Source organism: Aspergillus nomiae (assembly GCF_001204775.2).
Source record: "Aspergillus nomiae NRRL 13137 chromosome Unknown contig00190, whole genome shotgun sequence".
Classification (NCBI taxonomy): Eukaryota; Fungi; Ascomycota; class Eurotiomycetes; order Eurotiales; family Aspergillaceae; genus Aspergillus; species Aspergillus nomiae.
In genome coordinates, this window is record NW_015378245.1 from 24584 (window position 1) to 44271 (window position 19688).

General features: G+C 48.8%; 6 protein-coding genes across 6 annotated transcripts; 3 read left to right on the forward strand and 3 right to left on the reverse strand.

The window, feature by feature from the left end:
- Positions 1-856: 856 nt before the first annotated feature.
- Positions 857-2594, reverse strand: ANOM_006687 (FAD-binding oxidoreductase; the record flags this gene model as incomplete). Its single annotated transcript, XM_015551943.1, has 3 exons — positions 857-944; positions 997-1946; positions 2015-2594. 3 exons carry the CDS (start codon positions 2592-2594, stop codon positions 912-914), a joined length of 1563 nt encoding a protein of 520 aa, XP_015405676.1. The 3' UTR covers positions 857-911.
- Positions 2595-3747: 1153 nt separating this feature from the next.
- On the forward strand, positions 3748-4941 carry ANOM_006688 (dTDP-4-dehydrorhamnose reductase family protein; the record flags this gene model as incomplete). The annotated part of the gene is made up of 4 exons (XM_015551944.1): positions 3748-3959; positions 4071-4090; positions 4149-4857; positions 4911-4941. 4 exons carry the CDS (start codon positions 3748-3750, stop codon positions 4939-4941), a joined length of 972 nt encoding a protein of 323 aa, XP_015405673.1.
- Positions 4942-6334: 1393 nt separating this feature from the next.
- Positions 6335-8850, forward strand: ANOM_006689 (uncharacterized protein; the record flags this gene model as incomplete). The annotated part of the gene is made up of 2 exons (XM_015551945.1): positions 6335-8236; positions 8296-8850. 2 exons carry the CDS (start codon positions 6335-6337, stop codon positions 8848-8850), a joined length of 2457 nt encoding a protein of 818 aa, XP_015405672.1.
- Positions 8851-9293: 443 nt separating this feature from the next.
- On the reverse strand, positions 9294-10175 carry ANOM_006690 (alpha/beta hydrolase; the record flags this gene model as incomplete). Its single annotated transcript, XM_015551946.1, has 2 exons — positions 9294-9638; positions 9753-10175. 2 exons carry the CDS (start codon positions 10173-10175, stop codon positions 9294-9296), a joined length of 768 nt encoding a protein of 255 aa, XP_015405684.1.
- A 1166-nt stretch (positions 10176-11341) lies between these two features.
- On the forward strand, positions 11342-12357 carry ANOM_006691 (uncharacterized protein; the record flags this gene model as incomplete). The annotated part of the gene is made up of 3 exons (XM_015551947.1): positions 11342-11614; positions 11662-11967; positions 12028-12357. 3 exons carry the CDS (start codon positions 11342-11344, stop codon positions 12355-12357), a joined length of 909 nt encoding a protein of 302 aa, XP_015405685.1.
- A 2487-nt stretch (positions 12358-14844) lies between these two features.
- ANOM_006692 (cation diffusion facilitator family transporter) lies at positions 14845-16378 on the reverse strand (the record flags this gene model as incomplete). The annotated part of the gene is made up of 9 exons (XM_015551948.1): positions 14845-15129; positions 15208-15287; positions 15346-15580; positions 15636-15706; positions 15769-15849; positions 15900-16047; positions 16097-16141; positions 16196-16245; positions 16297-16378. The coding sequence occupies 9 exons, from the start codon at positions 16376-16378 to the stop codon at positions 14845-14847; spliced, it is 1077 nt and encodes a 358-aa protein (XP_015405686.1).
- Positions 16379-19688: the final 3310 nt, after the last annotated feature.

Sequence of the window (19688 nt, forward strand, 5' to 3'; positions counted from 1 at the left end):
GCCTGTGTTGGGTCGAAGTCAGGATAGGTTCACCAACGTCTGATGAAAGCGACCTGGGCGAGAATTGCAGTGACAATTTAATAGAAAGTAGGTGGTAACCTGTTATCAACTTGTTGATGCTTTGTTGGTTGGGGAACAACATGCCGGGCTCATGACCTATTGGACATGAATACATGGGAAACGCTGTCGCAAAGGTGCACCTTGTTTCTTTCTTGCTGCGAATCGCGTCGAAGGCACACATTATGGAGGGGTGTCCTGTAAGGTTGACCGGCGTATATATAACATGAAGCAGGTCCTCACGGATATGGAAGAAGGCAGAGACCTGATAAGGACAATCCAACGCCAATCTGAGGGCTTTTGCGATTATCTTTCTATATCTCGTATTGGCCTCCGTTTGTGACTGCACAGTATGATACAGAAAAGCTTAAGGAATGAATACATTTGTACTGTAGAATTGCTCGGACCCAGTATAATATAGAGGCGGCGATTGACCAACTCAAGCATCTAGGAGAGAGGCCCTTTAAATAGACAAACTTGTGCAGAGACCATCAGTTTTTACAAAGAGATTCTATTGAACAAAGACCAGTGGCGCCATCACGTGGCGTACCTTGTTGGAGAACACCTCCATTTTTAATGTTAACTGGGGTCCAATTGTGTTCTGGTTGGTAGGGTAGGAGACAGACATAGTGGTGAATAGCTGATGATAAATGCCCTTTTTGTTTTCTTCAGATATAAAATATGTGCGAATCATAGAAACAGTCTACAACGCCTATCGGTTCGAGTAGCACTTCTACATCGACTTCGTGAGATACAGGAGCAAACGCGATAATTCTTGAACCCAATAAATTCACACTCTGTGGTATAATAACTTCTTACATCAATACAGAACGCAGCTGCTTTTAATAAATAATCTAAATGTATTTGTAGGGGTTCATAATACCGTTCTAGCATAGGCGTTAGCTGTTGTATACACACAACGAAGATCGAAGTACTTACTGGATCGTACAAATCCTTCAATTGCTTCATCAGTTTCACCATGGTCTCGTCTTGGCTGTAACCAATGAACTCCTTCTTTGCAATTCCCAGTCCATGCTCGGCACTGATGCTACCGTTGCGCTTCTGGATCCACTCGTACACCCAGGGCTCAATGGCCTTCTCGACCTCCTTGTTGTACTCCCGCACAGAAATGTTCAAGTGCAGGTTGGAGTCACCCATGTGACCGTAGCCAACAACAGCACGGACAGGGAAGGAGTCGTCGTCACCGACAAACCCAAGCTTGGTCAGACGCTCGCGGCAGTCGTCCACGAGCTGGTATAGTTCAGGAAGAGGAATCGAGACGTCGTACTTGTATGTACCACCCAGGTGGCTCAGAGCCTCGGTGATACCTTCTCTCCAGCGCCAGATGCCCTGGAACTGGGTCTCATCCTGCGCCAAGACACCATCGGCGACGATACCCTCGCCCATGATGTGTTCCAAGAAGCTCTCGAGCTTGGCCATATCGTGCTCACCATTCGATCCGCTGGTCTCGACTACACAGTAGAAGGGGTATTCACTATCCAGAGGATTCTTGTTGCCAGTGGACTGGTGGACAAGCTGCTGACTGCGGCCGTCCATGAGCTCGAAAGCGGAGAGAATCTCAGAGAGATGAGACTTTGCCTCCTGGTGCGCCTGGCGCACTTGCTCGTAGCTCTCCACACCAAAGTAGGCCACGTTGACCGCCTTCGGGCGGGGAGGGCACAGGATGGAAAGTCCAGTGATGATACCGATCGTACCCTCCGCGCCAATAAACAGCTGCTTGAGATCGTAACCGGTGTTGTTCTTGCGCAGAGTCGAGAGAGAGTTGACGATGGTACCATCCGCCAATACCGCCTCAACACCAAGGATGTTGCCATGAAGACTACCATACCGAAGCAGACGCAGTCCGCCAGCATTCGTAGCAGCATTACCTCCGATATGGCATGAGCCCTTAGCCCCCAAATCCAGAGGGAACAGATGGTTCCGCTCCGCCAGGTACTGATCCGCCACCTCCAGGATAACACCCGCATCGGCGACCAGGACTCCCGAGCCTCATCGAAGGAGCGAATCTTGTTCATGCGCGACGTATTGATGACAATCTCATCGAACACCGGCACGGAACCTCCCACCAATCCAGTGTTGCCACCCTGGGGAACCACCGCCAATTTCTTGTCATTACAGTACTTCAGCACCTGGCTCACCTCCTCCTTGTTCTGAGGTTTCAGCACCAGTCTTGTGTGGCCGCGGTACTTGCGCATCCAGTCACTGTTGAACGGCTCAATATCATCGGCGGCATCGGTCGTCACACCATCGATCACAGCCGACTGGGAGCCCAACAGCTCCTTGAAAAAGGCCACATCTTCGGCTGTAATCTCGGCAAACTTGGGGTCACGCTTGAGGTTGGGATACGCGCTGCTGGTGTACTTGATCTCCTTGGTCGCATTGACGGCGGAGGTGACGCTAAATGAGCGAGTAGCGATGCGAGAAGGAGCACGAGAGACGATGGGCTGGACGAAACAGCGGGGTCTGGGCAGTCGAGCCCTCCGCAGGGCGACCGAGACGTTCCTGGCACTCGACATGGTGTGGTGGTTGGCAAACAAAAAAGTGAAGGTTGTCGGCCAACGGCAGACTAAAAAGACTGACCGAACCGGAGTTGGCGCCGACTCCGGAGTTGCTCACAACATCCCGACCGAACATGGAAAAATTTCCGGCTGAAACAGGGTAGCAAGATACAGTACAAGAATAATTTATATACGCTGTGTTTAGTCTTTACCTCGTATGTTTATTCATTAAATAATTCATTCTAATAGGATCAATATATATACTATTTCAACGATTACCCTTCTATGTGAAAAAAAAACAAAAAAAAAAAAAAAACAAAAACAAAAATGGTACCAGCAAATGCAGTGTAATTAGCGGAAGATATATATATTGTTTGATATATCTTGAACTTTTCCCTTTGAATTACAATCCCAATTATATACAAATTCGTGAATAGCATACTTTATTCACTGACCCAACATCCTGGAGATGGTACTTCTTGTATCTACTGGGCTGGTAGAAACAATTCTTATGGGTAGTTCGCAAATAGCCATGTGAGTATCCATAGATATGTGGCTTGAATCACAGAGAGATTTCCCCAACTGCACCGAAAACAATAGAAAGAAAAGGAAGACAAGAAAAATTGAACAGAAATAAAAATAGAAAAGAGCCCATACAGAAAAGATAATAGGTTCTGGCCAGACTTTAGAACCCTACCAATATGAAAATCTCTATAGGATGTGGCCTACAGGATTTGTTACTGGGTACATTGCAGCCTCGTATTAATCCATGGAAGGGTTTCATCGAAGTATTTTAACCCCGGTTGATTCAAGAAAAAGGTACTTTGCATTGTAAACGAATCACCGCTCGAGGCGGCTCAGCCAAATTTGGAGCCAAGAACCGCCATTGGGCAACAAGGTCCAAATAAGGAAAGGAGTCAGTCCCGATGTAAATAAATCGTCTTATGATAGAAAGTGCCTACTGTACAAACGACACAAACATGAGAACATAACAGTTCCAGCTTCAAAGACAGGAAGCAACAACTGCATCGTCATCATACATCGCATCAGCCGAGTCCTTTTTTGTTTCCACTAAAACTGAGCGGAAAGCGGTTCAGGTTACGTCACTACTATTGTGCCCCGCAGAGTCACAAAACATTCTTGAACACCTCCAGCCAAACCTCCTTCCGTCATGACCACTATTGAGTCAACTTCCGAAAATATGTCGAGCGTCGTCCTTGTTACTGGTGCTACCGGCCTGCTCGGCCGGCAAGTATTCAACACTTTCAAGCACTCAGGGTGCTTTGTCGTCGGTCAAGGCTACTCGAGAGCCAACCCACCTACCATCCTGAAAGCCGATTTAGACAACAAGGACGACATTCAGCGGATCTTGGACGAAGTAAAGTAAGTGTTGTTGGGAAGATTTGGTGTGAGGTTGTCCCTCTTCGTGAATAAGTGCTCCGCACGGGACGTACATATAATAAACAAAGAGCTAACATGGATGATGCGCCACAGACCTCAGATTATCATCCATTGTAAGCTAAAAGAGTATCGTAAAATATCTCACGGGGAAGACTGACACGCACATCTTAGGTGCCGCCAATCGTTCCCCCGATCTGTGTGAGCAAGACCCCGAGAAAGCGCGTCGGGTGAATGTCGAGGCTACGCGCATCCTTGCAGAAGAAGCCTCGTCCCGCGGCGCATTTCTCATTTACATCTCTACGGACTACGTGTTTCCCGGCACGGAAGGTGAAGCTCCGTATGCAGCTGATGCCGAAACGAACCCTCCCAACCTGTATGGCCAGCTGAAGCGGGATGGTGAGCTTGCGGTCCTGGAGGCGACCAAGGAGACTGGACTCGGCCTCGTCCTTCGGGTGCCCGTCCTGTACGGCCCTTCTGAGAACAACTCAGAGAGCGCGGTCAATTGTCTGATCGATGCGGTGTGGAAGTCTCAGGTTCCCGAGTCGAGCGTGAAGATGGATGACTGGGCCCAACGGTATCCCACCAACACTGAAGATGTTGCGCGCGTGTGTCGCGATATTGTCATTAAGTATATCAAAGAGCGGACGCGGTTGCCGCAGCAGCCCCATATTCTCCAATTCAGCTCAGAAGACCGTATGACCAAATATGAGATCTGCGAGACGTTCGCGGAGGTACTCGGACTACCCCTGGATAGGATGATCAGGAATAAGCAAGGGAACGATCCCGGCGGAGTACAAAGGCCCTATGATACTCATCTATCGACCCAGGGACTCAAGGACCTCGGAATTGATGTCCGGACTACGGATTTTGTCGCGTGGTGGTAAGTTGATATTAGGATCGTCGGTAATGCATGGAGCTAATGCGAAGAACCAGGCGAAAACATCTGGGCGCATACAAGAAATAAGCCGCTGCGATGTGCATTTTTGAATCACAGTTGGAACTTATTTGTGGAGACTGAAAGGCCTGTGTGTGTACCCAGGCACAGGCACTAGAGAATGACGCAGCGATCGCGTACTGGAAAAGTGGCAGAACGTTCCAGACAAGTTGTAGCGGACTTGGTGGATATATGCCGGCGGAGTGGGTATGCGCGATAAGTATTTACCATACAAAGAGAAGTGTCTCATAAAGTGTCTATTGCATAATGGGAATAATGACGATGACATCAGAAATCAAAGATTTGTATTTTTTTTTCTTTATTGTTTTCGTTTTTAAGGTGTAAAACCTGGAAGGGCAGCAGGACTAGTTTCTTGGGAGTCTCACCGATCCAACCGCAATTTCACGATTCTTCTGTGTCAGCCCCTAGAGTGCGATCCATACCAATTGACACCGCGGGTGCTTCCCCAGTGCGCTATGCCCTATTGGGTGGGATTAAATCTCACTTGGGGACGGCGCTAGACTCGAAAGGGACAACGGCAGTGACTTCGATGCGCCAAACCCACAAAACTGACCGTTATTTCCTGATTTTATTGTCATCGTTGAATCCGCCCTGTCAGTATTAGTTGTTAATTTTAAAAAATTTAAAAATAAAAATAGTACAGAAAAAAAGACAAAAAAAGGTACGCATTCCTCACCTGTTCCAATTCATCTTCTCTTTTCTCCCCACTCCCGTTCTCGGTCTCCGATCACATTCCAGATATTCCGAGGGCGAAGGGTACCTGAATAAATTCCAACCTCCTTACTGCGTGCAGCGTCGTGCCTGCGCCTTTGCCACCTGATCGTAACCTTTTTTACTCTGGTTTCGACGACAGTCTCGTCCTTCTCTCTCGCTCTCTCTCCACTCTCTACTTGCCCCCACCCCACTGTTGATTTGCACTATATCTCCGCACATTCCAGCCCCGATTGAGATTCTGTCTTCCTTGTTTCAATGCATCCGGCCCCCTTTTCTTAAAACTATCCACTGTGTGTACTGACTGGAGGGAAATGAGCTGGTCAAACGTCTTGTGAAACATACATGCAACGTTCAGGGGGTAGCATTCAACGAAAAGCAGACCCATTGTTATTTCACTCGACCCTCCCCTCGGTGTGTCGATCCCTCTGTGTTTATTCTCTTGAGAGACCGCCTTGACCTGTGGTGCAGGACTAAGACTGACACCGTTGAACTTATTTTCTACTTGCATTTTATTTATTCTGTTTGTACTTGGGCCGTCCTCTCTGGACCTTAATTGCGTGGAAGAATTCATTCGGTGTGAATTACCGATAACGCTTGTACTGCTGCGCGGACCCTTACGTGCGATGATTGCCGTGTCTCTGCGACGTTGCGAGGACTGAGAACCTGTGCGCGAAGCGAACCATCTACAATGACAGCGATGGCGATGGAAAAGCCGGAAAGTGCGGTGGCTGCGGGCCAAGGCCCAGCGCCCATGAAATTTTCCCGCTACCGCTCTGTGAGAAAGGCTGCGTCGCAAAAGCCACACGCAATGCACCCGCCACCGGTGTCGACTCTTCCAACTCTCCCTAGCGCATCGTTGCCCGGACTGCAGGAGGGCGGAGCTGCAGTGAATGGGACAAACCCTGCGATCAAGAGGAGCATGTCGCGCTACCGGCGTCAGAGGGCGGCGACGGAATCTTCGTCTAACGCGCCTCCACTACCGGTCCCGGGGGACCGTGTCCTGGCCCACCGAGCTAAGCCACACGCGAACGCGAATGGTGGTGCCGTCCAGCAACCCTCACGCGGCAGCCCAGAAGATGCCAACCTAGTGGATGCATCGTACAATGCGACGTCGGCAAGAGCTGAGAACCGACGGAGGGCGTTCAACGTTCAAGAAACTGCGGTGAACCCATTCCTGACCGACAGCGAGGAAGACGAGGAAGTGCGTCAAAAACATCGACAGGATGCGATGAATCGCTTGACCGGAGAGGATAGGAAGCCCTCAGCACCGGCTCCACATCGGAGGCACACGACGCGGGAGAGAGACGTCAAAAGGCCAGAGGAGCGGCCTCCGCGCAGGAATGTAGAAGGTCTCGCAAGCCGGCGTACTAGCCAGGACTCGAAACGTCTTTCGAACAAGGAAATGCCCATGCCTTCGCGCTCGACAGACAAAGCGAACAAGGAGGTCACGGCGATCGATACCAGTGTAGGAAATAATTTCCCCGGGATTGACGCACCCGTCTCCGCAGTCAATGCCGGTGAGCGAAGGGTTGTTGTCCAGTACAGGAAGACGTCCCTGAATCTTCGGGTTACCCCGTCCACAACAGCCCATGATCTGTTGTCCCTAGCCGCAGATTGTCTGGCGGGCGAGATTGACCCACCCAAGTTTATTATGATGGAGTCGTTTGGGGAACTCGGACTGGAGCGGCCCTTGCGTACATACGAGTGCGTTCGGGACGTCATGAACTCATGGGCCCATGATCAGGAGAACTCGTTGATCATTGTACCCGCGGCCAGTCTCGACGCGCTCTCTTTATTGGACTCGCGACACGCTCCGAGTGAACAACCCACGGAAGTGACGCTGCACATGTATTACTCCCAGCGTCCGCGCAAATGGGACAAGCGCTACGTTACCTTGCGGGCGGACGGACAGATCACTTTGTCTAAGAAAGAGCAAGGCCAGGATTCAATGAACGTGTGCCATCTGTCTGACTTTGACATCTATTCGCCCACGTCCAGTTACCTCTCGAACAATGTGAAACCGCCAAAGAAGATCTGCCAGGCGATCAAAAGCCAGCAGAAATCTAGCATGTTCCTGACGACGGAGAATTTTGCTCATTTCTTTTCCACCAATGATAAAGCAGTTGCCGATACATGGTACCGAGCGGTGCAATCCTGGCGCAGTTGGTATCTGGTGACAAAACTCGGCGCAGGCCTCCCGGCGGACCAGGTCGATTCCCCCGTAGACGCAAGCGATGCCTTACCTGGTCACAAGAAGCCCTTCAAACCTTTGCTCAACTTGGATTCCCCTCTCAACTCTGGTGCGGAGAATAGCGACTCGCCGATCGATCGTGCAAAGGCGTCCAAGACTAAGGAACTGTTCTCCCGGAAGAAGAGCACACGAGAGCACGCGCCGCCTCCCTCATCGTTTCCAAAGATGTTCTCCGATGAAAGTGACTTGTCCGCTGCGCAGTCATCGGATGAGTCCCCTTTCGCCTCCGGTGGTCTGCTGGGTCGAACCTATAGTCAACGCCACCGTGCGATGAAGGAGAGGGAAGAAAAGGAGAAAAAGGCCGCGGAAGAACCATTCACCAATGGCCTCATCGGTGCTGTGGATACGCGTCGTCAATTTGCTGGCCAGGGTACTCGCGCTAATACCCAACCAAATAGCCGCTCGAATACAATGACGTCGCGCAGGCGCCGGACCCCAGTGCCATTGTCAAACGGTCGCAGTCCGTGAAGACCAAGCCGCTTGTCGATCTGACTCCTGTCTACCAAGAGCCTCCGCAGCACACTCGTAAAGGTCGAGGAGTTACGGTTGAAGCTGGAAAGCCACTTGTGGCAGCTGCGACGGGACCGGAGGTCCCTGGTGGGATTGTCATTCCACCCGCGACGACCTGGAGACGACCGGAGCTGCCGTCGCCCACCACAGACGCTCGGACTCGAAACCGCTCCAATACCAACCGCAGCGCCAGTAGCCAGCAGCGCCATCAGTACTCACGCACTGCGCCTACGTCTCCGGCAACTCCTGTGGACCCTTCGCAACCTCGCGAGGAACCGTTCATACCAAACAGCCTTTTAGCTCGTTCTGCGCAGGTCGCGGCTGTGCCTGGGCAGCCAAAAGGCCATGGAGTAGCCACTGGCGACCGGAACGCTTCGAAGCCGATGCTGGACATGTCTCCCGAGAACCCTTTTGCCGAGGGTAGCCTGCTCCGTGATTTGTAGCCTCTTTATTTGTTATGATGATGACTTGCACCATTTGTCCCCGCATTGGATGCTCATTTGCGGATGGCGTTGGGTTGATTTCTGTAGTTGACTGCATCTCGGAGCTTTTATTTCTGATTTATACCAAGATTTCCTGGATTTGTTCCGATGATATCCTCAGTTGTTTTTGCTGACCGACTGATCCTGTTTGCTAGTGACAGTTAAGCTGACCAGCATTTAGTGGCTGACCGTGGTCCGGTATTCTGAATCCATGTACTTGAGACATGCATTGACTGTTTAAGTTGATACCCTTGAACGAACAAGAATACAAACATAAACCTATCTTTAACCAAGCACAAACAATGCATACGTAAACACAAATCATCACCTAAACACACCACACACATGGTAGTCAATCCAAACCACATATTACACCACCCAAAAACAAAAAACAAGATCAACTCCTAAACCCCCTCCACCTCTCTAATAAACCCCACAATAACCTCCGCCGTCTCCATGGGCATACTATAAAACGGCGAATGCGACGCCCTCAACCGCCCCGTCCGGACTGGAAAAGGCGCACTGCTCCTCATCATGTCAACCAACATCTCCTGCACCGGAAGCCCCAGCGCCCGATCCTCCTCACAGAAAATATAAGCACACGGGATATCCGCCAGCTCGTAATTGACACTCTCAGTATACGCCCCAATACAGCTATGCGTCAGCTGCGCCTCCGCTTCCACCAGCATGTCGGGCGAGAGGTCATGGTAGAAAGATTCTTTCGCGGAGGTTGCCCGGCAATACGAACCCTATATCGAATATCGCATTAACCACCATACCAAACGAAACCAACGACAATACAAACAAACGAAAAACCAACACCAAGAGAAAACAGAAACTAGAAAAGGAGAACCAGAACCCACCTCCAAAACCATATTCGCAGGTCTATACTCCCCCAATACCCCAAAAAGGCTCTCCCCCCGGGGTACCAGAAACGCAGTCATATAAATCAGGAGTACAATGCCCCCCTGCAGACCCTGTTCGGCACGTTCTTGCCTCCCGAATCCTTCGGCTGCATTGGAGATCACAAGGCCGCCGTAGGAATGGGCGATTAGCACGACGTCTTTGCCTTCTTGGTCGATGAGGCGGGAGAGGGTCTGGCGGAGGTTGGTGGTGTCGTCGGTGAGGGTTTTGGTGGGCGGGTCGGCGCCATTGGTGGGGTGGGCGATTGTTTGGGCTGGGTAGCCGGCTCTCTGCAGGGCGGTTTGGAGGTGGGTGAGGCTTGTTGGGGTGTGCCAGGAGCCTGGGCATAAAAGGAGGGTTGGGGGTTGTTTGGGTTGGGACATGGTTGGTCTAAAGGTGGATTGTGAGGGTGATTATAAGGGTGGCTGTTGGTGAATGGGAAGGTGATGTAGGAAGGTTGGGGTTTTTATATTCATGGTTGTATGAATAGATCTGGGAATTGAGGCTGGATGATGTGATTCATCGGGTATACCGGCAGGTGTGGGATTGGATAACAACATCTGTTTTTGGGGTCGAAAGGCTGTAGATTGGATTGATTTGGTCGGACAGGTGAGGCCATGTTCATGATATTTCTTGATCGATTAGGGCCCGAATCCGATCGTACCTGGAATACGAACCGGCCAATTAAAGAGAGCTATGTGGGGTTTATATCACTCTATGGGGTACGGAGTACATGGGCGTTTAGATGGAAAGTTGTCCTAGCCCAGTGCTTACGTCTTATACCTCCAGATCAACGTCTTCGCCTCTGATACATCGAGTTCATGGGCTTGCAAGGCGTTAATTGTTTCCTCTAGCTGCAAGCGAACTGTGCGTCGCTCGAGGTGCTCGGCTGTCTCAGACATGTTTCCTACTAAAAGGTTTGAATTTGAAGAGGGGGTAGCCTGGGTAGTAGACAAGTTAGATGTTTGGATGCGTATGAATGTTTTTTTATCAAATGGTGGAGCGTCGTTGCCCCGCGACGCGCCAAGACATTTGACTTCGCATCTCTTTTCTTATAGTTGAATGTTTAATAGATTCAATATGCCATACTATGAAGTAACCACGGCGCGTATACCATGCATTAGTCGTCTTAACGACAATAGATTTCACAGCTGATTCCTGTATCCAGATGAGCTATTACGACGCATTAGGCGCCTGTTGCAACCCAAAGCATAAGCGCTTGGGGAGTAAAATAACTCCTAGCTTAGTCGCACGTTTCTGAGTCCTGCATTGATAGGCTACGATCACAGTTGGAAATCGACGTGCATCGGGTTAGTGTTTCAGCCCCCGCCAACTTGAAGCCGAAGAACAAGGCCAGACCACAATGTGCCATCTAAGCCATATTATACTTTGATTGACTGGTTTTTAGGAGTTAATGTTGACGCTACATACTCTAGACTGATATAGTATCTCCCTGCCACGAATTCTCAAGGCCAAATTACGATTATTCCAAGACACTTTCACCCTCACACAACAACTTCAAAGCGATCTAGAGAATCTCACCAAAGCCATGTCGAGCATAAACAAAATTTCTATCAATGACTTGACTCCCGAACACCTTGAAACATTTACCCAGACACTACACAATGTTGTATCGAGCGAGCCTACACAGCAAGCTCTTGCACAAGTCGTTGATGGGATACCTACCCGCACTGACTCCAACGGTTGGGAATTTGTGAAGGCTGGTCTAAAAAGAAAGGATGACCCTTCTGATGAATCAATCAAGATTGTCAAAGCTATCCAGGACAGTTTCAAACTTGACAGTCTTGAAGTTTCTGCCGATGTTGGTCGCTTTACCCGTCTTATCCTCCAGAACTAAGCCGTGTATAGGTTGTACAAGCATATCAAGATACCTCAATAGGATCAAGAGACTTCAAACTCCGACTGCTAGAGATGGTAGCCATCTCGTTCCATAACATGGTTGCCCATCTCTTCCAATCTTTCGAATCAGACCCCGACGCCTGGCCAAGTCGTAACCGTGTACCGCATCCCCGCGAATCAACCTGGTTTTATCATTCAGATTACCTCGATCACGATCAGTATCCGTTAAAGGTCTCTGACGTGGTTGGATACTGGGCCGAAAAACAGGTCTTTGGAGGGACCGTGTTGTTCGATCGAGGCGAGATAGACGACGAAGTAGGCCCTTTCTCCTTTCCTGCGGTTTCCATTGCGGCTAAATTTACTAAAGTCACCTAGTGCCGTGATGCATTCATCCATCCCGACGACGGATACCGGATTTTCAAACTCTCAGATGATCAATTAGATCAATTCGCCTCCTTTGGAGCGAAGATAGGGCGTATTTATCAGAACAGTGATAGTGGCTGTCCCATCCCTTTTCAAGCTGAGAAATATACCACGCGTATCGAGCCGGAGGAAGCCATGGCCATGCATATATACCGCCATCTTTACGAGCGTAAGCCAAAGATCGAGGATAATGGGCGAACGCAGCATAAGCGTCGGCGGCTTGAGGATTATCCAGAGTTTGGGGATTTATTACAACAATTGGATAGAAGTGAACAGAGGTAATGTAGAAAGGGAGATATTATGTGTATACTTCGTGATTAGAACTTGCTATGGATATCTTATAGTGCGATACAGTAGCGAGATGGTACTTATAAATACAGAGGCATATAAGTTAAATGTTCTATATGACCTCATCTCTTCCACTGTGCATCCGACATCAGAGCTATTGGTGTGGCGCTTTGCGCGGAAGGGCTGAAGGTCATCAAGCTTATATTCCGAAATTCAGATACATCGGAATGGGTTGGTCATAGCAATGGCCCAGGCATCGCTTATGGTACACTTAACATTCCTGGTGGGATAAATTGGTGTTACCTGCTAGTAGGTCTAGATCACTTCAAGATCGTATCAATCAGCCTAGGCAAATTAACAGACCAGCCTGGAGCTTCCGTCGAGCTTCCTTCTGAGGGAATAACTGTTTCATCTTGTTTACTGTCGCATTTGTGGACACCGCATCCTCCACCACACGATAATTTGAAAATTAGCCCTCTCCTACCCTCCCAGCCTTCCAGGCCTTTTGAACCACTAATTAATATCGACTTTGGTGGCACAAGAGCGTTGCTTCTCGCCTCTTTGACCAGGCTTACCTTCTACATGGCTTCTGGTCCTTATCCACTCATGGGGATAGAAGTATTCCATTCTGATGGAAAGTCTGTACTTTTTGGCTCCAACAGTGGCTGCAGTATCTCCTTTTTTGTCGCTGGCTCCCAGGGAGAGCGTATCAATCGAATCTATATTTTAGAAGCCAATCGCGGATGCCACCCTGCCAGTGGCCTAGATGGCATAGAGGTTCCTTCTACCCATTCCAGACTCCTTGCTGTTAGGTGTTAACTCTGATTCAGGTTTCAACAAACTATGGAAGAACTGCCACTTTTGCCCCTCTTCACTACCGACTGCACGCTACTGTCAACCCAGTACCCATTCTGCCGTCAGGAAACACCATTACGGGATTTATTGGTCTTGAGTCACTATGCCGCGGTGGCATACCCAGATCTGAACGGCATTTGAGCCGAACGCGGTTTATCCGAGTCGGTATCCAGTCCCAACAATGTGATGAACAACAGATGGCTCCTGCTATTCTGGATCGCGAATGCCATCAAATACCCGATGATCAGGTTCGCTATGACCAAAAGTTCTCTCGTTTTATAGATGGCCGCGAATGCGGGCAACTATCAGACCTATGCGTCACTAAAGAATGTCCGGAGAATTCAGGCATCTACGGGCCTCTGCGGCCGATCCAGATGCCCTAGTCGCATATCCGGTCTAAAGATCGACTACTATAGCCATCCAACTCCAAATGTAGTAGGACAATGGATGAATGAGCTTGATGAAGGCTTCGAACTCTCCTCAGCTGAAGAAGTCCGATCATTGACTATCTGGCTCACTCCAGTAGGTTTCTCTACTGAATGCCCGGGGCTGGAATTGGGCCAGGTCACGGTCAGACATATTGAGACGAGTTGTTCTCGCAGTGTGACATTCCGCTCTCCGGACTTTTGACTCCCTTCCGCCCACAAAGATGCACCATCAGTACCAAAGCAACAACTCTGATAAAAAACTAACTGCTATATCATGGATACTGAATGTATCCTCTGATCGCGTCCGAGCATCCATTTCTACGAACAGAAGTCAAAAAGCTCACATACTGGTCCCCAAACCAGAACCACCCTTTGACTGACTTGGTACGAAAACTGTACTTCGAAAAGGAGAATAACGACGGCTACATAGAGACTATAACGACAGCCGAGGCTTACATTCGAGGCCGGGCTATTATCGGACTTGCTTTCGTCTATCCATCCGGTACAAGTGCCAAAATAGGTGATTTCAATACGGACATGCGTCAAACAATTCAATTTGCGGAAAATACTCGGTTGGTTGGTTTCTCGGTCGGGGTTGCAGAGCACGACCTTATCGAAATTGAGTTTGAGTTTGAACAGGATAACCATCCTAGGTATAAGAAGCTTAGTCTTTCTACCGTGTTACCAGATGATGCAGGCAATGCAGTGGGATGTGACTGGCGAGATACATGGTGTAAAGATGGGATATCTGTAGAAAGCCATGAGCGACTCTTAGCACGTGACAGGGTATTTTCACCCCCCCAAGCCAGTCAAAGCTAGTTGGTATTTACGTGGGCTGCCAGGAGCTCTCCCGTGTTGGAGCAATATACGAGTCCAGTATTCCTCAATAGATACAAAGAGGGCTCACTGGGCATTGCTTGAATTCCATTTTGTATATGTCACCTACAAGACCATAATCAAAAGTGAACATACATGAACAGATATTTGCTATATGGAAATAGTGCCAAACGCGATTTACAATTCTAGATCTACCATATTCCACCTCACCCATCAGAGCAGCTCCACGAGAAACGAACACTGGCTCTCCTACTGAGTTCGGAAGTGTATTACGTAAATTAGATTCACATCTCCCAACTCCACAAGGGTTGAACAGATTCCCTATAGCTTAGAGAGCCGTTGCAATTGCCGAAGCCCATCCTTAGCCACAGCAGGTAAGCAGTTCACAGGAAGAGCCGCAGGTAATTTGACAGGAATCGGATTTCCCTTCAGCCCTCTTGGTGGTGTCCTCCACCGTCTGGATAAGTTCCGGTTGCACAATCGCCGAATGGATACCATAGCTGTGGAAGCACTCGTTCATGGTCTTGGCAAGTTTCACGAACTCTGAGATGCGAATATCGGGCAGGCCGACGTGTACGGAAGCCAGAGCCTTTTCCTGGTTCAGGCGCCAGGCGTGCAGCTCGTGGACGGATGAAACCTCGGGTAACTGACAAGTTATGGCAAGGTCAGAAGGTCTAAGCATGGAACACAGGGTGGTAGGGGATGTTTCAGGGTGGAAACGTACCAGTTCAAGGTCATGTTTGACATCGTTCAGATCGATTCCCTTTGGAACACTGTCCAGCAGAATAAGTCCGGAATTCCTCACTGAATGAAAGGTTAGCCCGCGCAAGCGTACACGTGACCTAAAATGGGTAGCACAAACCGAGGGGGACAGATGTTCCCATGATCATGAAGGCGATCGCCATACTAATGGCCGGGTCTGCATAGTACCGGGAGGCAGAACTGGTGAGCCAGATAATCAAGGCAGAAATAATGACCCCGATGTTATTGAAGGCATCGCCAAGGACATGGATGAAAACACCGAGCAACCCGAGATCGTATCCCTTCTTTTGGGCTTGGAGGTTATTATGTCTATGGCCGGTATGGAAGGCGTAAGCCTGTGATGGTTCTTCAGCACTCTTCTCATCTTTCACGATTGGCAAGACCCGTTACCTCGTTTATCCCGCTCTCGGCGCTTGCATCTAGACTTCCGCCGGGGATTGTATCATGGGAATGGCTGTGTTCTGAGTGAACGGAACACCGTCAGTTAGTCTCTGTGCAGATGGGGAAGTTGAGGTGAACGAACCGTGAAGGAAAGACGCGCTCAGTATATTCAGCGCAAGCCCAACACAGCCGATAATAAGGACCAGCTTTGGACGCTCAACCTCTGAGCTATCTGTTAGCTTGCTCTGGGATTTACAAATAGTTATTGCATACCTTGTGGGCTGATAAAGCGCTCGATGGACTGTAGGAAGATACTGACACCGAGGGCGAGAAGAAAAACACCGTTGAAAAACGCCCCCAGGAGGCGAGCTCGCTGCCAGCCAAAGGATAGGTCTTTTGGTGACTCCTTCTTCGATGATATCTATCTTGTATTAGGGGATCTGCATTGTGGAAACTGCTAGACGTCATACCTTCACAGCAGCAAATGCCACGATGAACCCGATGATATCATTGAGCTGCAGATATTAGCACAGACATCACTCCCCGACAGGAAGGCCCTTCCGACGAACATAATGGAATGCGTCAGCCACCAGGGCGAGAGATTTCGTGTAAAATCCAACTAGTTACGGCAAGTGAGGAAGGCATTCAAGATTCAGGAGGGAAAAGATACCTGAAATTTCAGCAATGAAGAAACAAAGTGAGATACCGATCACAAGCGAGAGACGCTGTAGCTGCGTCAAGTGAAAGACCATAATGAGAGATATACCCGCAGCTTAGAACAATTGAGACTGAAGTGGAAGACTCAATAGATGGGAAAGAGTGAAGGGGAAACGGGCTCGATCAAGCATTTTAAAGCCTCACGGGAAAATTCTCCCGTGTTCGACTGCCCAATATTAATCGGACTGGGACCGGGATTGTCCTCAGCCCACTTTCAAAGAGCGATTCTAGTGGATTCTCCGCGAAGATCCACGGGTGTTATTGACTTGTCAGGTTTTGCCAAGCAACTTTGAGCGAATATGTGTCAGAGCAGAAGCGTCACTGAACTCAAATTGCCACGGACACTTGGGTATAACTGATGTTCAATTGTATGAATCAATGCTTGCTGATGAGCTCTCTACTTCCTATATACATTTGAGAGATATTGGATGTCTCCGGACAGCAAGCTTAGAAAGGATTCTGGAGGACGTGATCAATAGTAGTGCGTGATATTTGCCTGTGCTAGGCTTCGGGTGTCAATGTAACTCTTGTTCAATCGACCCGAATCTCTCCACAGGAGCAGAATGCAAAGTACACCTGTGACCACTTGTACGCGGTCGACGAAATGTTTGAAAGGCTTCGTTTAATTTGCCGGATCAGTGTGTCATAAAAAGTTATGCTATGTTTTGCCTAGTCAGCGGTGCAGCTGGGAGGGAATTAGGTAATCTGCGCTATCCTCTTTGGGCCCGACGCGACGACCGATGGGTGAGAGACCGATAGAATGGCTATTCTGTAGTACAGGGAACGGGATCAGACCAAGTACAGTAGGATTGAATCAGATATAGATCCAGATAGGGCTGAGAAGGCGATCTGGGACGTTCAGATAAAGTTAAGATCCAGGAACCCCCCACCGATTTAATCTGGAGGTCCGCCAATTGGGCAGAGTCTGTCCCCCAAGGTCCTCACCCTCAAGGTCCTCACGCCAAGACACCGTCCCATATTTCAGTGGTTTGGATCCGAAGGACAAAACATAGGTATAAAAACACACTGGACAAGGAGCTTCAAATAATGCTATTGCTGGGATTAGACACACTCGTGCGTTCTGTAGCGTTTTCTTAAAATAAATACTTGTTCTCTTCGTAAGAGCTGGTTGATCCCCGTGACTGATATTTAGGGCTGGCTCCTCTGGTTCAGCGACTGGCAACAGTTGAGCCAACAGTTCTGTTATTATCCCTCTTCTTGGTAGGGGATGTTTATCCTATTCTCTAAGCTCTGGCAATAATACCACAATTGGTCAGGATACGAGCTATGATGGATTAAAAACAAGTGTGGTTGGTGCCTATTTCCCATATTCTGCAGACAAACAGGCCCATGGCAAGTCCTAACCACATAAATCTGTCTCAAATGGCCTGACTAACACACTCATGCTGGTCTGCATTTGGGATGTCAAATTTATCACAGAGCTTTTGACTACTTCCTTGCTGCATGATAAGGCGACCGCGGCTCCCATAGTGTTGGAGTAGGCGATCGCAACAATATATTCAGGGTTAAAATAGCTGGTTCTTTCTCGCTGTTTCCAACCAGTCGTCTTTTCAACTGATAGAAAATATACCACTCCTTTGGCACATTCAAAAGTTTCAGCCATGATATCTCCGAAAAAGTTCGAGTTTCCACCATTTGTTGTCGATTGATCATTGATCAGCCGACCGGAGTAGAACTCGGTGTTCACAAACTCTGAGATATCAGGATGCATACGGTACTGAGTGCGAAGCATGATGTCTGGTAGTCCAGACCGGATAAATCTTTCAAAAAGTGATTACTTCTCTGATGCAAGGAATTTGTTGCGGCCTCTGGACGTGACTACTGGGGGCAATTGCGCATCGTCTCCACTAAGCGCGATTTTGTTTAGTGTACAATAATAACAAATCATGGGAATTGGACACACAGATTCATTGTTCTGTGATGCCTCTTCTATGATTAAGATCTCAGGCAGAAATCCCCACAATGAGATTCGGTCAGCGGCAGATGCTGTACAAAGCACGACTGACGCCTCTTGGAGATAAAACTTTTGAAGCTGGGTCCATGAGCGTTTTAATGCACGGACATTGGACTGTTCCAGGTACACCTACCAGAAGATCCAGGGAGAATGCAGGGAGATTGAAGGCAGGGTAGAAGGGAGTTGAAAAGAAACAGGTGGATGTGGAGGGTTCTGGAACATATCTGTTATGTGAAGTGAATATAGCCGATTGAAAGCTGGACAGTCACTGTTTGCCTGAACTGAAACATAATGACTGTCTTCCAAATTCCATACAGCTCCTGAATGGGATGGTTAGTATGGTCCTTCCGTTTGTATTGAGAATTCATAAAACACCCCCCTTTCGCTTTTCTCCTCTTTTCTCCCCCTCCATTGCCTCTTCTTCTTCGTCACTCTTACACATCTCTTCTTCTTCTTCCTTCATTATCTCTCTGATCTTAACTCTCTGCTGTAGTCAGTCAGGGTGCCATCCAAAATGTCAACAACAGTTACCAAGGGCTCGGAGAGGGCTGAGCGGGAAGTCACGGCAGTAAGTTGCCTAACCAGTCCTTATAAATGAGCTTCATCTCATTCTGACTAACCAGCCGTTCACTGGGGTGATTTACAAAAAAGCCTCATTGGGGAAACCACAACTGCTTTGGAAGCGGAACTGTTCACCCACGTTCCTGTCACCATGAATGAGTCAACAAAGACCATTGTGAACCCATCCGGGCACGATCTTCTCCAACAAATTAGAGACGACTTGGAGGTACATCAGAAAGCCATCGATGGCTTGCAGGAGCAAAACGATGCCCAACAGAGAGCCATTGATGACTTGATGGAAAGAGTTGCCCCATACCGTGAAATCCGAAAATCTGTTTTATGCGGGGGGCTGTCTTCAAACAAACAACGAAATGAGGCCGCCCATGGTGGGAACATCCGAGAAGACTACTTCTTTATTAAGGGAGAGAGGAACACTTCCCTTGCAGAGAAATGCCGAGAGAGTTTCGAGCAAATATATGGGTTTCAACTCTCGGAGCTCCAAGACCGTATACCAACAGCACCGGCTAGAGTTATTGAAGCGTTCAACATGCATGGCAACTGCATCTTGCTTTACAGATGGACTAAATCCCAAAAGCAGGGTGTAAAGAAGCAAGTTTTGTCCAAGCTTCGCCAGCTTCTCCTCCCCTGGGTCCAGACCTTGACGCCTGTTGATTACCTCGAGGATGGTTCACCTAGTCTTCCGTTTTATGATAACATCGTCTCTCTTTATGAATCAGTTTAGCCGTGGTATCGTTTGATGAATAGATTTGAAATAAGATCAAACTATCTTTTCTATAATGTACTATTGC